This window comes from Schistocerca cancellata, chromosome 3, assembly GCF_023864275.1.
Source record: "Schistocerca cancellata isolate TAMUIC-IGC-003103 chromosome 3, iqSchCanc2.1, whole genome shotgun sequence".
NCBI classification, from domain to species: Eukaryota; Metazoa; Arthropoda; class Insecta; order Orthoptera; family Acrididae; genus Schistocerca; species Schistocerca cancellata.
Window position 1 is genome coordinate 393,440,519 of NC_064628.1, and position 16,764 is coordinate 393,457,282.

The 16,764-nt window shown below is 38.6% G+C and overlaps 1 protein-coding gene across 1 annotated transcript in view; it reads right to left on the minus strand.

The window, feature by feature from the left end:
* The window catches only part of LOC126175120 (huntingtin), a 539,564-nt gene that overhangs the window by 342,632 nt on the left and 180,168 nt on the right, over window positions 1-16,764 (minus strand). Inside the window, exon 16 of the mRNA XM_049921673.1 lies at window positions 9,298-9,452. Coding sequence (XP_049777630.1) covers window positions 9,298-9,452 — 155 coding nt within the window. The remainder of the gene's footprint in view (window positions 1-9,297; window positions 9,453-16,764) is intronic.

Below are 16,764 nucleotides of genomic sequence, written 5' to 3' on the forward strand. Positions count from 1 at the left end.
TTGGGGGGGGGGGGGGGGGTTATACTTTATGTACGACCAGAATCTCTTTGGGTTTTCTGCCAGGTTGTTGTTGTGGAAACTACAATAAGCATATCACATTGAAAACTGCACTACATTTTGAGATTCTGTAAAATATTGTCAATCTTGGGGATCTTGCATTTGCTTAAATTTGGCAAGCATTGTTCTTTATTTTTGCAACGGCCTTCTGACCTGTTTTGTGTACCATGGGGCATCAGCTCCATCATTTGTTAATTTATGTGGTATAAATCTCTCAACTGCTGTCTCTGAATTTAGGTCACACCTGGTTTACACTTACATTATTAATATGGAAAGAGTGGAAACTATCTTTCAGGAAGGTGTCAAGCAAATTTTTATTTGTTGTTTTGAATAGATATCTTTTTTTTCTATTTTTGGTAGATTTGGGGGTTACAGGATTCAGTCTCGCTATGACAACCTTGTGTTTGCTAATCCCTATATCCATTTTGATGCTCATTCTTAGCTCAGGATTATTTGTTGCTAAGAGGTCAAGTGAGTTTTCACAACTGTTTATTATTCGAGTGGGCTCATGAACTAACTGCTAGAAATAATTTTCAGAGGATGCGTTTAGCACAATTTCAGATGACGTTTTATGCATGCCTAGATTTAAACATGCATTTTTGCCAACATATTGATGGTAAATTGAAGTCACCGTCAATTATAATTGTATGAGTCAGGTATGTGTTTGAAATTAGACTCAAGTTTTCTTTGAACCTTTCAGCAGTTGTACCATCTGACTTAGGAGGTTGGTGAAAGGATCCAATTGTCATTCTATTCCGGTTGCCAAGAATGAGCTCTACCCATAATAACTCACAGGAACTATCTAATTCCATTTTGTTACAAGATAAATTACTTCTAACAGCAACAACACACTACCGCCAACTGTATTTAGCCCATCCTTTCTGAACACCATTAGGTGCTATGCAAAATGTTTGAATGAACTTATCTCCAGCTTCGACCAGCTTTCAGTGCCTATAAAGATTTGAGCATCAGTGCTTTCTATTAGCACTTGGAGTTCTGGTACTTCCCCAGCACTGCTACGCCAATTTACAACTGTTATACCGATAGTTTCTAGACCTACATTCTTCCTTTGTTCAAGTTGTACCCTTTGAGACTGAAGCCTGTCTGCCCGTCTGCAACTCAACAGCTCCTCTATCTTATGAGTAGCTATCTATCCCTTCCATACGATTGTAAATACTTATTCTGGCACAGGTGTGCCCTGTTGCAGACATTTAACTTTGCCGTAACTAAAACATTCTCTGGGGGACTTACTTGTCAAGGCCTCTTTGTTGGTTGTGTGTTTGTACACCCTGACAACCCACATACGGATTAGGTGTACATGACACAGTGTTGCGACATACTTTTGTCATCCCATGAGATGCTAGGAAAGTCAGTGTCCTTTCAGCCTGAACTTTGCACAATCTCCGGGCAGGTACTACTCAGAAGGATACTGTCATCAGAAAAAACAAAACAGTATCAAAGAAATATTCAATCGAGGAAACTAATAAATTATGAAGGCTAGTACTTAGTTTCAGGAGGCAAAATGTGTACTACAGACACAAATAAAAGTGAGAAATTATCCTGACCATCTCCTCTCCTGTTAGTTCCAAAAGGTAGGTATCGTGCCACTTTTATATATATATGTCAGCAGTGTTGCACATTTTGCCTATTATTCCGCTTCATAATTTATTAGGAAAGAACAAAACTGCCATTCTCTGAGTCCCAGCACGGAACATTATATCCCTTGACTGGATACGTAACTTACAAGAAGAAAGGCACAGGGTTAAGTTAGAAATAGCTGGAATTGGTGAAGTGTAGTGGCAGGAAGAACAGGACTTCTGGTCAGGTCAGTATACAGGGTTAGCAAAAAAAATTAAATATAGTTAATGAAGTGATAGATCTAATGAAGAATAACAAAAGAGATATGTACAAGAGCTGCTACAAACAGCAGTGTGAATATATCTTCACTGTAGCCAAGTTAGATACAAAACCAACAACTGTTAGGATAGCACATGTTCACATGCCTACTAGCTCCACAGATGTTGAAGGCAATGAATGTATGATGAAATAAAGTAAATTATTCAGGTAGTTCAGGAAGACAAAAATTTAACTGAGTTGGGGGGGGGGGGGGGGCTGAAATTTAACAGTAGCAAAATGAAGAGAAGGAAAAATAATAGAAGACCATGGACTCAAAGAAGGAGTGAAAGGGGAAGCCACATGGTAGAATCTCGCACAGAGTAGAATGTAATCATCACAAACACTTGGTTTAAGAATCATACATGGAACAGGTAAAACAGGATTCAGATATATCACGTTAATTGTACAAAGGAGAGTTTGAAACCATATTTTAAAATGAAAACATTTCCAGTGGCTTTTGTGGGCTCTGACCATAATTAAAGGTTATGAACAGCAGATTAAAACTGAAAAATTTTACAGGGTAAGAAATTAAGGAGATGACACTAAGAAAAGTTAGGGGACGAACAAGTTGTTGGTAGTTTCACAGAGAGCATTAGGAAACAACTGGGACAGGTGGAAGGACTACAATATAAGGCAAATAAGTAGCTCTGAAGGACAAAGTAGTAAAAGCAGCAAATGACCAAACAGGCAAAAAGATAAGCCCCAGCAGATATCCTTTGAAACCATAAGAGATATTGAGTTTAACTGAAGAAAGGAGAAAATATAAAAATTCGTAAAGCAGATGAAAGGGACTACATGTCTAAAAATGGAGCTGACAAAAAGTGGATAATGGCAAAGCAGGAATGGTTATAGGAGAAATGCAAACCTGTACAAGCATGCATGGCTATGGAAGAGACAGACAACACCTATAGGAAAATTAATGAGATCTTTGGAGGGAAGCAGAAGCATCTGTATGAGTATTAGGTCAGATACTAAGCCAGTTGTAAACAAAGCAGGAAATGTGGAAAGGTGGTTGGAATATATAGAAGGAACTAAAGACCAGTTTTTTTGCAGTTTTCTGCTTAAGTATGATAACTTTGGACCTCTTAATCTTGGTAATGGATAATGATATCAAAAAAAGTTTCAAGGTTCCCTGAGAATATCATCGTAAGAACAAACGGTAAAAATTTTGACAATCTGCCATGAATAAAAATTATATATATTGTCATCTCCACAACAGATATTTTTTGTATCCAAAAGTCATGGTTCTTTTGGATTTTCTTAGGAACTGCCCATGAACAAATGGTGCTTTTATAAGTCACCTAAGGTTCACTCCAGCCCACACTTAATATAAAAGAACCAACCAATTTGTTCAATTTGCCTGGGCTGGATGAAGTGGGCAACGTTTAAATTTTGACCCCATACTGTAGGGTACCTACATCATGTCCATTCTTCTGGCAGCTATAAAAATGGTCACTAAGCCAAGGGTTATCTATTCAAAACACTTGATCTCTTATCTCTGTGATCAACAGACCTCGAGATATGACCACCTGAAAAATTGCATTTTTGTGTGCTGCTCTTTGGAACATATTGGTACTGCTCACTGTCATTCATGGACTGACAGGTACCGCTTGACAGACTTTTTTAAACATGCTGATTTTAGTTCTCTCTCATTTCCCTGGGTAATTATTTGTGTAATCTGATTCTCTGGTAGAAAATACTGTTTTGGATTTTTTTGTTTTCTCAGTACATGAATGTTAAGTCTGGCTCTTATTCCATGACCATGAATTGAGATGTTACTGTGATATTTACTTATGTTTTTGTTAATGTGTAACACTTGCTGTCATATACGGGATTCTAAGGACATGCTGTGCAGGTGACATTCTCTTTACCTTAAAAAAGGCCAAGTTAAAACACTGTATACTACAGAGATTAGAGAGACAGTGCTCTAGTTACACTAAAGGTTTCTCTAAATTAGTTGCACACGTAACTTTTAACTGTAAAAACTGAAAGTGTGCAGAGCCAATCTATGGAACCAATACCACTGCATAAAATTATGCACATATTTGCCAGTGCATAGTTCTGAATTTTTGATTGTGCGCCCTTCAGGTCTCCACAGCACGAGGAGATCAAGCTTATATTCCAGTTACTGCCACATCACATAAAGAGTTACTGTTGCTTGCAGTAATATACCAATTTCAATTTTCTTACTGTAAAGGCTTTTATGGTATTCTCAAGAGTCATTAGTGATCTGTACAATAAATTTTATTTCATTCATTCACTACCCACATTTTCAGAAATAGCTGTAGACTCTGTTGAGTCACATTACTATGACCACTTTCAAAATGTTAGTTTACTGTATGCGAATGATGAATTATGCCATTTAATGAGCATTTGAAAAGTAAATGCAAACAGAGGCTGCCACATAGTTTGTACAAGTTTTGCTATTGCTATGAAAGACAAATAAAGTGATACATCCAAACACAAAAGAGGGTGATCATAAGACAGTAGTGAAATCCTCCATGATGGACATAAGTGGACTAAAGGTAGCACTGCCTATATGAGGCATGGAAAGTATAGTTACATGTGTCAGAAGGTCCATAATAGAACAGTTCACAAACCAAATAAAACAGGAGAAAAGCAGACTTGCCTCTACCACAACAGTTTAGTCAGTTCTACTGTATGTGCGGCTGTTATGTAGACGCGACATGTTGGCAACTATACAAATGAAAGAGTAGCAGCAAAGGAGAGTTTACAAGGAGAGAGCCCCAGTAGTGGGATTGACTTTTTTAAACCATCTATACGGTGGTGTAGATTAATATCCCAGCTAACACACACTGGAGGCATTCACCCTTGTAGGCCCTTGTTTGCAAGTTACTGACGAAAAAAATATTGGAATTCTGGATTAAAATAGTAGTACCATATTGACTGATTCAGTGGTGTGATGGATAGAGTAAGGCCTTGAGATGCAGGAGGTCATGGGTTCAATCTTGTAAGGAGCTTTTTCTTTTTAATTGTAGTTACTTTGATCACTATTTTTATTCAATTAACTTTCTCTAAACGTAAGTTGTATTTCTATTCCTTTGTCATGTTCTTTTAATCATTTCAAGTTCTTCATTTGCTCTCATTTTTCTTCCTATCATTCTTTTCCAGCTTGAAATTTTTGTTCATTTGATTTTAATTAATTTTATGTATTAATTTTTATTTATTTTTTATCATCCTATTTTTTCATCCATGTAACTGCACTCGTTTCTGCTACTAATTTTGCTTGAATTTAATTTCACTTATAAGCCTAATTTTCCTTTAAATCCTCATCTGCATTATTTTTCCCATAGTCGCAATAGTAATTTAAGCTGTGCTTTAACTGTTTGGAAAAAAAAGAAAGAAAGAAAGAAAGAAAAGGGAGGGGGGGGGGGGGGTACATCTTGTAATGAAAAATATATTTTTGACACTGTAGTAAGTTCAAATGGTTCAAATGGCTCTGAGCACTATGGGACTCAACATCTTAGGTCATAAGTCCCCTAGAACTTAGAACTACTTAAACCTAACTAACCTAAGGACATCACACACACCCATGCCCGAGGCAGGATTCGAACCTGCGACTGTAGCAGTCCCGCGGTTCCGGACTGCAGCGCCAGAACCACTAGACCACCACGGCCGGCCACTGTAGTAAGTCATAAATAGATTATTTCATCTTTTATTTTCTAACCAATACACCAGTATTTTCTAATCTTTAAACATTCTAATAGATAAATATCATTAAATTCACATTCGCAAACATTCTGAGTGGGAAAAGAACAATATGAAGAAAAGTGAGAACAAATAAAAAAAAATCATATAATGATTAAATGTGACAAAGAAATAGAAATAAAAAGTTACATTTAAACCAATTAATTGAATAAAAATAATGATAAATGTCATTTCAATAAAATTTAAAAATAAAAAACTTTAAGCCACATGACAATACTCGAACCTATGACGTTCAGTATGGTGAAGACTTTACCCTAGCCACTACAACACATATCCAATCTACAAAATTCTCTGTCTTATAATGCTACAGAACACCACATAAAATTCCAATCTTTTTTTCATCGATTACTCGCTAATGAGGGCCTGCTAGGGTGAATGGCTGCAGGGTGTGATCCTGGGATCTTGAGCTACATCACCGTACGGATGGTTTCAAAAAGTCAATCCCCACTGCTTGGGATCTCTCCCTGTTAATATGACCCCTCTGATATTTTCCTCAGCATGCCTGTTAGAATATGTATTCTCACATATCTAGCCAGGATGACAACTCTATTTTCTGCTGCCAAACACAATTCTGATTACTATATTGAGCACAATAATTACATCATAAGAACAGCTAGACACCTAAAAAACAGTTTATAAAACTGAAATTAAGTCAGAGTAATTACATGAAAACTGCTGTTGGTGGTAGGTTATCTTTCCTGACGGGTCACAAATCCTGCTTTCCCTGGCAGATGAACATTTTTAATCTTCAGAAAGAAATGCTGCAGGACAAATGTTCTGTAACCTTTCTGGAAGAACAAAAAGTATTACTGAGAGAGTTATAGTTTGACAAATGGAGTTGTGACATCCTAAAGGGCCATTAATGCACATGGAAAGCACTTTTCACCAATCTGACTGCAAATCCATCCATACAGATAAGATTCATCCTTACAGGAATTGTTTCTCTTATGAGAATGAGATCTTTTAGCAATATGATGCATGTTTCCATACAATCCTAAACCTCCACATGCCTGAAACAGAGCAAGCACATGATCAAGATGTCAGTTTTTTTCCTGGTCTCAAGTTGCCCACACTGTAAACCACATGTAGGATCAATGTGTTTTGGTGTTAATTTTTTATCACATACCCTTCAAAGAGGGTGGGAAGCATGCAGTCAGGATAAGTGTAGGTACCTACAAAAACCTAATGTTACATCTAACTGAAGGCTAAAAATGTTAACAGATTTGGCAGGTTGCCTGTGCACAACCCAAAATGAAAGACTAAGATATTTTGGTTCAGCATCTCCCCATTTTTGAGAAAACTACCCCTAAATTTTATGATGCGCAACAACTCAAATAATTGACTGGGTCAATGAGTAACTGAAAATTGAGCATTTTTCATCACCATATATGGGGTATGGGATCTGTGAATGCATATTTTCCTATAAATCAAGGAAAGAAACTGTTAATACTGTTGCTTATGTACCCCTAAGATAAAACACCAGTCAACGAAAGCACACTGACCAAGGGATTCAGCTGGGGAGTGTAAAACCTGTGTTCGATTCCCAAACACATTCTGCAGTTTTTATTATTTTTCCCCCATATCAAAACCGGTAGGATAAGGAGGGCTAATAAGGTAAGGAATAACAACAAGATAGGTAAATAAATTTTTCAGGTGACTTTTTATGAAAACAATTCTGAGTAAGAGTGCTGTGAATTCATCATGAGGGACCACACAGAGCCAACCACATGACACTTGCATACAGCCAGGTGCTGGACACAATTTTACTTTGAGGGTTCAAAATTACAGTATGTTTCTGAAAACCCAGTGAGAATAACCCAACCAAGTGGATGCAATAACGATTCATAGCATAATTCACAATCAACTGTCAGCACCAATTTTTAGCCGATGTTATTGCATGCATGACACTAATTAAATGTAATTCCCAAATAACAAAGATTTTAAATGTCACTAAACCTGTTTACTATTGAATCTTCAGAAGGAATAATGCAGTTGTGCGAAGACTGTATTCATTAGATGATGATGATTGATTGAAAGAGCTATTGTAAGGGAACCACAAGGGTTAAAATTTAATTTTTTTTACTAATCAAAGCCATTTGAGAAATTTATTTGCCTACCTCGGTAGTACTCCTTATTGTTTTCCTTACCTCATTAAACCTCCAGTTTCTAATACATTCAATACGGAAAAAATTGCAGAACCCAAGTGGGAATCAAACACAGGTTCTCTGGGCCCCAGCCAGATGCCTCAATCACTACATACGCAGTGCTTTCGTTGATTAGTATTTACCTTATATGTACATAAAAGGCAATCACAAAAGTTTTTCCCCTTGATTTCTAGGATAACATGCATTTGTAGTCCCGATACATAATGATGAAAAATGCTCAATTTTCAATTATCTATCAACACTTTCAATTTGGAGGTGATCTTCCATCATGAAATTTAGTGGAGGTTTTCTCAACAAAGGGAAGACATTGAGTTAAAACTTAGGATCTTTCATTTTAGGTTGTACACAGGTGACCTTTCGAATATGAGCCGAATTGGTTGGCTGTGTCCGAGATCTTCCCCTTGTCAGTACTGTTAGGCGGTAGAAATAATGTCACCAGTGAACAGAACCTTCTGAATATGAAAACAGGTAATGCAAAGGGTTGTGTATCAAGTAATATTATAATATTATGTACTGAGATAATTATGCTGACAGTACTACACAAATGGTAAACAATTAGAATGAAATCACTGCAAGTGGGTCATTTAAAACAGCACCAATCAAACAAGTGATAACCGTGAAGAGGGTAACTGGATTTCAAACATAAAAGTATCTTTGGGTGTACCCCCAGGGAATGTAAAAAAAAAAGTAACTTTCAGCAAACCCCATGAAAATGTCAGAAAAAATACATAAAAAAAAGGTTACTGTTAACATGATATACAGGATGCAGCTATATCAGGCATAGATAAATATATCCAAGTGTCATTTGTGCTAAGCTATAGTGAACAATGTGGCAAATTCTGTGATGTGCATGACGTTATTCACATTTATACCTACCAATTTATGACACTAACTTCTTTCATGGAACTGTACTTTTTTTCTGTGGTATTGGGAAGAGGCTCTGAAGAGTACTTCAGTGACTTAACATACATGGAACTAGATCAGACAGTAACACAATTACAGCTCCAAAATGGCTGTCCAACCACCTGGAGAAGGGGTGCAACAAACATATGCCCTGTTGTACAAAATGTAACCACTCACTTAATTCAGTCTGTGTGTTTATTAGTATGACTGTCATAGACAAGTGCTCAAAATGTTGACGCTGTTTACTGAAACGCGCTATAAAGTGATTTCGGGTAGAGAATACTGTTGGTATTTCATGTTTTTCGGAAGTTGTCAATTTATCTGAATTAAGACTAACTGTGGATGTGTGTCAAATTGCAATAATAATATTTCTGGTGCTGTACCATCAACAGTCAACATAGTGAAAGTCAATATTAACTGTGGCTGTAATCCATGACCAGAATGTCACCATTACAAATGCTACTAAGACATAGCTGAGGACCTACTCCATTTTGATGATGTCTTTTCTTACTTCACTAGATAAAAATAAACACAAAAAAGGTCTCACCAGAAAATAGATTTCCAGCAAGTTGAACCAGCCATGTCTGACAACTGATGTCCAGAGAAAGCGGCGAAGCTGTTAAAAGTGACAGACTTGTGGCCAAAAGGCCACCTGCTGAACTTAGCGTTAACGGTTCCGCTACAACTGTGCCATCCGACTGACTGAAAAATATAACAACTCGTTATTGAAGACAAATCATCATCTTAACTTTTAAGAGTGCTTGCTCATTTAATGAATCAAAAGTAACTGAACACAAAGCAGACAGACACATTTCATTTAAGTTCCCCCCCCCCCCCCTCCTCTGATATAATTGCAAAGCATGAACAAAACAAAAGGAACAAAGCAGGAAACTGAGAAACCCCACCTGCCTCTCCATTGCTTTGTTTGAGAAATACCAATACAATCTGGCAAACATTAAGATAACAACAGAATACAAGCAGTAATTACTTAATGTACCTGAAGAAGCCGTAAGTTTTTTTCCAAAATAGCCGCTTTCCTTCTAATTTACTATCTTACATTTATCTGATGCATGCATAGATAGTATTAAGCAGTATTTTAATAGTTTATTGACTATACAGAGTACAGATTAAGTTTCTATGATTTGTTTGTCTTTTATATAACTTTACTCAGTCCACATCCACTGAATGTACTTCTTCTACATAGGTTCGATAAAAAGTAGAGGCAACACTGCTGTAATATGAAGGATGTGCACAATGTGGCATGACCACATTGTGTATCTGATAGCAGAAGGTCAACTGAAGTTTTACAGGGAACAGTGACAGCTGTATTTGAGTCAGTTGCAGTGTGTCCAATTAGAAAGTGAGGAAGGCCAGTACAAGCACTCTATCAGTATGTTTAGGAAACACAAACAAAGGGCATAGATCAAGACTGAAGTGGCACTTGGTCACAGCGCATAACAATGTTTCCTTCTGGCACTGCACCTCATCACCCTTCATGACAATGAACCCCATGCAGGATCTCCTCAGTATGGGGGGGGGGATACTGTAATGTCCACCATATTCACTCTACAAGAGTCTGCGTGATTACAATCAGTCTGCCAAAATGAAGGAACCTCTTCATGGCATGCAGTACAAGACAAAAGAAAACATCATCCACATTATAGGGCAGTCCTTGGGAGACATCAACAGAGATGGATGTGCTGATGGTATACAATGCTTTCCATCTCTGTGGAGGAAGTTTATGGAGATGCGAGGCGATTATACTGAGGGGACGTAATACGGTGAAGGTCTGTCAATAAAGTCTGGTATGATTTATAATCGTGTTGCCAATAATTTTTATTCAGCCAGTGTACAATCAACAATACATGATCAATGAGTAAACATCCCACTGACATGAGATCATTACACAGCACTAGCTTAGCTGGATAGTAACTGAGGTGGAAGCATCCATGGTCAATTTAAGGAATCACTTTGCTATCTGTCCAAGGCAATTTAAGGGAAATTACAGATACCTTAAGTTGAGATAGCTAGACTGTGATATGAACCTCATTCCTGCCAAATATACAGGGTGTTACAAAAAGGTACGGCCAAACTTTCAGGAAACATTCCTCACACACAAAGAAAGAAAATATGTTATGTGGACATGTGTCTGGAAACGCTTACTTTCCATGTTAGAGCTCATTTTATTACTTCTCTTCAAATCACATTAATCATGGAATGGAAACACACAGCAACAGAACGTACAAGCATGACTTCAAACACTTTGTTACATGAAATGTTCAAAATGTCCTCCGTTAGCGAGGATACATGCATCCACCCTCCGTCGCATGGAATCCCTGATGCGCTGATGCAGCCCTGGAGAATGGCGTATTGTATCACAGCCGTCCACAATACGAGCACGAAGAGTCTCTACATTTGGTACCGGGGTTGCGTAGACAAGAGCTTTTAAATGCCCCCATAAATGAAAGTCAAGATGATTGAGGTCAGGAGAGCGTGGAGGCCATAGAATTGATCCGCCTCTACCAATCCATTGGTCACCGAATCTGTTGTTCAGAAGCGTACGAACACTTCGACTGAAATGTGCAGGAGCTCCACATGCATGAACCACATGTTGTGTCGTACTGGTAAAGGCACATGTTCTAGCAGCACAGGTAGAGTATCCCGTATGAAATCATGATAATGTGCTCCATTGAGCGTAGGTGGAAGAACGAAACTACAATGAGCTCTAACATGGAAATTAAGCGTTTCCGGACACATGTCCACATAAGATCTTTTCTTTATTTGTGTGTGAGGAATGTTTCCTGAAAGTTTGGCCGTACCTTTTTGTAACACCCTGTATATCCACCACCAAAACATACAGACAATGATGAAGGTGGGCAAGCTAAAGTAAGTTCTTGACAGTATGAGAGAACTTGGGATTGGCATACTTGTACTACAAGAAACAAGATTCAGGGATGAAAGCACCATGGAATCAGAGGGATATGTAATTCTCAAAGGGAAACCCTGTGTTGGGGGGCCAAAGCAACCTTTTATGTTTGGCACACCCTTTGTAGTAGATTGTAGATAACTGGATAGTATCACTGCGTGGAAGGGCATAAACGACAGGCTGTCATACCTAACAATGAAAATAGGAAACAAAACCTATACAACAGCAAATGCACATGCACCAACAAATGATAAGAACAAAAAAGACAAAGCAGGAACTGAACATTTTTGGTCCACTTTGGATAAGGTAGTGACAGATGAGGACAAACTATTTTTCTAGGAGATTTTAACGCACACATGGGCACGGAAAGGAACTTTAGAGGTCCTGTGGGAGACTCTCCAACCCACAAGAGAACAAACGAGAATGGTGAGAGATTAGTGGACCTGTGTAGGAGACACAGGATGAGAATAATGAACACCCATTACAAAGCTAAGGCAGGCAAGAAAACAACATGGGTCAGCCCTGAAAACAGGATTGGGGAAAAACAGCTAGACCATGTAGGAATCCGGGACAAGAATCACAGAGAGATTATGAACACAAAAGTGAGGAAAAATAGCAGGATTGAATCAGATCACTATCTTGTCGAAATAAAATGCATGTGGATACCCAACAGAGCAAGGAAACGTAGGACCATAAACACTCACAGAATCAACCTAGATCTTCTGAAAAAACACAGAGCAGAGTATGCAAAGAGAATGGTAGTTCAGAGTGATTGGAAGAGGGTGAGAGATATGATGGAAGAAGAGGCAGTGCGACTGGCTACTAACAACAAGAAAAGGAATCACGAGTGGTGGATGGATGAATGTGAGAATGCAGTCGAGACAGGTGGAAAGAATGGATGAAATAGCAATCCTGTAAAAAGCAAGAAGACTTGTCGAACATCCAGAATGCAAGAAAAATTGGTAGCAGAATGATCAGAAATGCCAAGAGAAGTTGATGGAATGCGAAACTTGAAGAATCAAACACAGCCTGCAAGAAACACAAATCACGAGTATTTTTAAGAGAAATGAAGAGCGGAATAAAAGGCTTTGAGGCAAAAGAACTCTTCGTAAGAGGACAAGATGGCACAATAAAAATTGGCGAAAAAGAGGTGTGCGAGGAAATGGCTAGGTATTTTAGAGATCTGCTGAATGCTGAAGCACCAACAGTAAAGTGGACACACTTACGCTCACGCAACAAAAGTCAGAATAGTCTAGACAATGCACCCACCAGGGCGGAAGTAGCAGAGACAATTAAAAACCTCAAAAACAACAAGGCATTAGACAATGATGGTATCTGTGCTGAAGAGAGCGAGTAGTGTGTGCCTGAAATAGAAAGAAGTATGTATAACGTAATAATGGATATCTGGAGAAATAGGAAAATATCCATAGACTGGAAAGAAGTCATTATAATACCACTATGCAAGAAAGGCGACAAGAAAGTACTGGATAACTACAGGAGCATCTCTCTCTTAAACATGGGGTACAAGGTTTTGTCAAGAATCTTGCTGAACGGAGTTGAAGAACAACTGGAGCCAACAATAGGAGAGTACTAGTGTGGCTCTAAAAGAAGGGAGGAGCTGTACAGAACAGATATTTGGAGTAAAAAGGACAATAGAACACAGACACAGGAAAGGAAAAAAGACAATAGTGACATTTGTGGACTTCCAAAAGGCCTATGATTCAGTTGACAGAAGTACTCTGCTTGATGTGTTAGAAAATGGAGGACTGGATGCTACAACACATGCAATAATAAAGGAAATGTTAAGCGACACTACTGCCAGGATCAGGCATTGCAGTATGCTGTCAGACAGCTTTGAAATAAAAACAGGAGTCCGGCAAAGGGATGGGCTGTCACCAATATTATTTAACCTGGTTTTGCACGATGTAGTGAGACAGTGGAGACAACTAAATAGTAACATGAAGATCAATGTGTGCAAATAGGGTCCAAGGTCAAACATAATACAAGAGTGGACTGCCTGGCATTAGCAGATGACACGGCACTCTTAAATGAGACACAAGAAGAAGCAAAGACAGCACTAGAAAATCTAGCCAAAACAGCTGAAAAGATCAGACTGAAGACTGCATATAAGAACAACAAGACATTGAACACTGAGTCTGACTGGAAGATAGATGGCCATGTAGTTGAGAAAGTCAACAGTTTTCGTTATTTGGGGAGAAGATAACTGATGGCATACAGAGCAACAGTAACGCAGTAGACAGGTCACAGTTTTTGCAGAAGCTTCGGAATGTGGTGAAAACAAGATATGGCAAGAAAAATCAGTCACGGAATGCCAAATTGCAACATTACACAGCAACTGTAAAAAATGCTGCTCTGTATGCATCAGAAACAATCACACTCAGCAAGAGAGCTTGTATACAATTGGAGATGAAGGAGCAGAAAATTTTGAGAGACGTATGGGGCACCAAAAAACATGGGGATATACGGATATACAGAACACGACAGGAACTGTATGAAAATACTGAAGCCATATCAAGCAAGATGCAGAAGAGGAGGTTACAATCTGTTGGACACATCGTGGGAATGAACGAGGAGAGGTTGACTAAGAAGATATGGAATGCAACACGTCATACGGGAAGCAACTGGGTGAAGGAAGTCAGAGATGACTGGAAGACTGTAGGAAGAAAAGAAAGAAATCTGCAGGCAGTAGTACAGGACAGGGAGAAGTATAAATGGTTGGTGGATAGTCACAGGTGGCCAGACACCAAAATCAAAGTTGTCTTCACAGAAGAAGAAAGAAACAGAAGAAGCAAGAGGATGAAGAGGTATTGAGAAGAAAGATGTGCAAAACAAACCACCCAAGATCCTGAAAGGTCATAACGAAGAAGAAGAAGAAGAAGAAGAAGATCCATTGTCTTATCGACAACGTAGTTTCTCTCAGTATAAATGAATGAGTTGCCATTCACCTAAAAATATAGCACCAATAATAGTCAGTGCCCGACACTAAAAACGATTATGTAAGCAATATCTTCACCTAGCTGTTGCAGTTCCCAAAACACATGAAATTATTATAGGTAAAATGGTACATACAACTTCAGGGACACTGGTATAGAATATGGTAAATATTGCACTACGCAAAGTGTACTGTATAATACCTTTTGGTGTGAAAGGTAGTGGACAGTTTGGAAAAAATTTAAAATAATACCACAAAGACTTGAGAGACAGAATTGTGGACCAAAACAATACAACAAATATTGGTAATTACAAGGAGATGATGTAAATGTCAAAGATATTATAGATGGAGATTATATTCAGAATGGACAATGATGGGGACTGAAACCAGCCATGGCATTTCTTTTTTTACGGAAAATGTACTGCTCTTCATCCCAAGTGATCTAGAAGACAGGAGAAACTTAATCAATACTGTTATTTGAAGCCCTTTATTCCCAAATACATGGCAAGTGTTTTAACCACTGTGTCACCTAGCTCGGCAACAGCAAGAAGATGAATAAGAGAATGACAAGTTTGTGTTTCCCAATTCTTCACCACTTCACATAAGGCAGGACCGCACAGAGAGGGGTGGCAAGACAGGAGCGCAGGCACCAAGGGGGCACAAAAACAGACTGGAAAAAAGCCAAGAAAGATGGTTTAAGAGTTAAACAGAATAAGTATACGAGTTCTCCTATCCCTCACGTTCCTGTCTTCTACCTACAAGAAGAAGCCTTTTCCTCAGCATGTGACTGTAAATGCATGCTGTTGTTGCAGTGGCTATTCTACAGTGTCATTCTGCCCAAGTAGCACCATAAAGAAACAGCTAATATGGAACAGACAACTACACCTACATGATTTATAAGACAACAGTGCATCTGGTTGACAAAACTCCCTCAAATTTAACAACAGAGTTATGCCACTACTTCGCTAAGATATTTTAGGATCTCAAAGATCAGGGGCTGGGTGCTGAAGCAATTAGGTTGGCTGATCAAAGGCTTCCAAGTTTTGCCCATTTCTGCCAGCTGAGGATTGGAGGTGGAGTAAGCAAGAAAAAAGGGGTATTTAATTTACCAAATATAGTAGACATAATCATACAGTGAAGCTAATTTACGAAACAGTTGCTTTCAATTTACAGGCAAAAGAGTCAATGAAGGGCCAGCTTTCTATTTGATTATTTTGTAGGTATCCCCCCTCCAAGGGATGCTTATTCAAACACTGAAATGGATCTGAGGATATTTATGACAATGCCAGGGACTAAAGCAGCTTGTGAAGGTATCTCCAGCAAGCTACGGATAATAAAAATCCATGTAAGGGCAAGTATGGGTGAAACCAGACTGTCAAATGTACTATCTCAGCAACAGATGACAACACAGCTGCTAAATTTGACTTCAATGCCATAATTAATGTGACATTTTGCCTGCTCGACACACATTGTTGACTTTAAATGCGAACATTTTTAGGTTAGGCTTTACCGTGACTGTTACTGACATTAAATGAAACAAGTTCACTGTTACCAGTCACCGTTTTATTTATTTCCACGACGCGTTTCGAAGGTTTAAACCTCCATCATCGGGTGGATTTACATTAGTAAGTATTACATTTCTGTGTGTGTTGTGTTACGATTTTTGGAGGAACTTGTGGCACTGCCTTCAGTGGTCACAGGTTCCTTTTGCTGTCGTAACACATTGCTGTCGTAACATTGAGTATACATGTGATGTGTTACGACAGCAAAAGGAACCTGTGACCACTGAAGGCAGTGCCACAAGTTCCTCCAAAAATCGTAACACAACACACACACAAATGTAATACTTACTAATGTAAATCCACCCGATGATGGAGGTTTAAACCTTCGAAACACGTCGTGGAAATAAATAAAACGGTGACTGGTAACAGTGAACCTGTTGTTTCATTTAACACTTTGTTGAGATTACATTTTGGCAGGTAGACTAGGGTGGTGTGGAAGTTGTGTCAGGTAGGGGGAGAAAGAGGTAGGAGGGCTGTCCTGGGCACCTTTTGTAGCTGGTTATTGTTCTCCTACCAAAGGAAATTCCCCTCTTGTCCAAGCAATTTCATAGCCTCTTGCATCAAAGATACTAA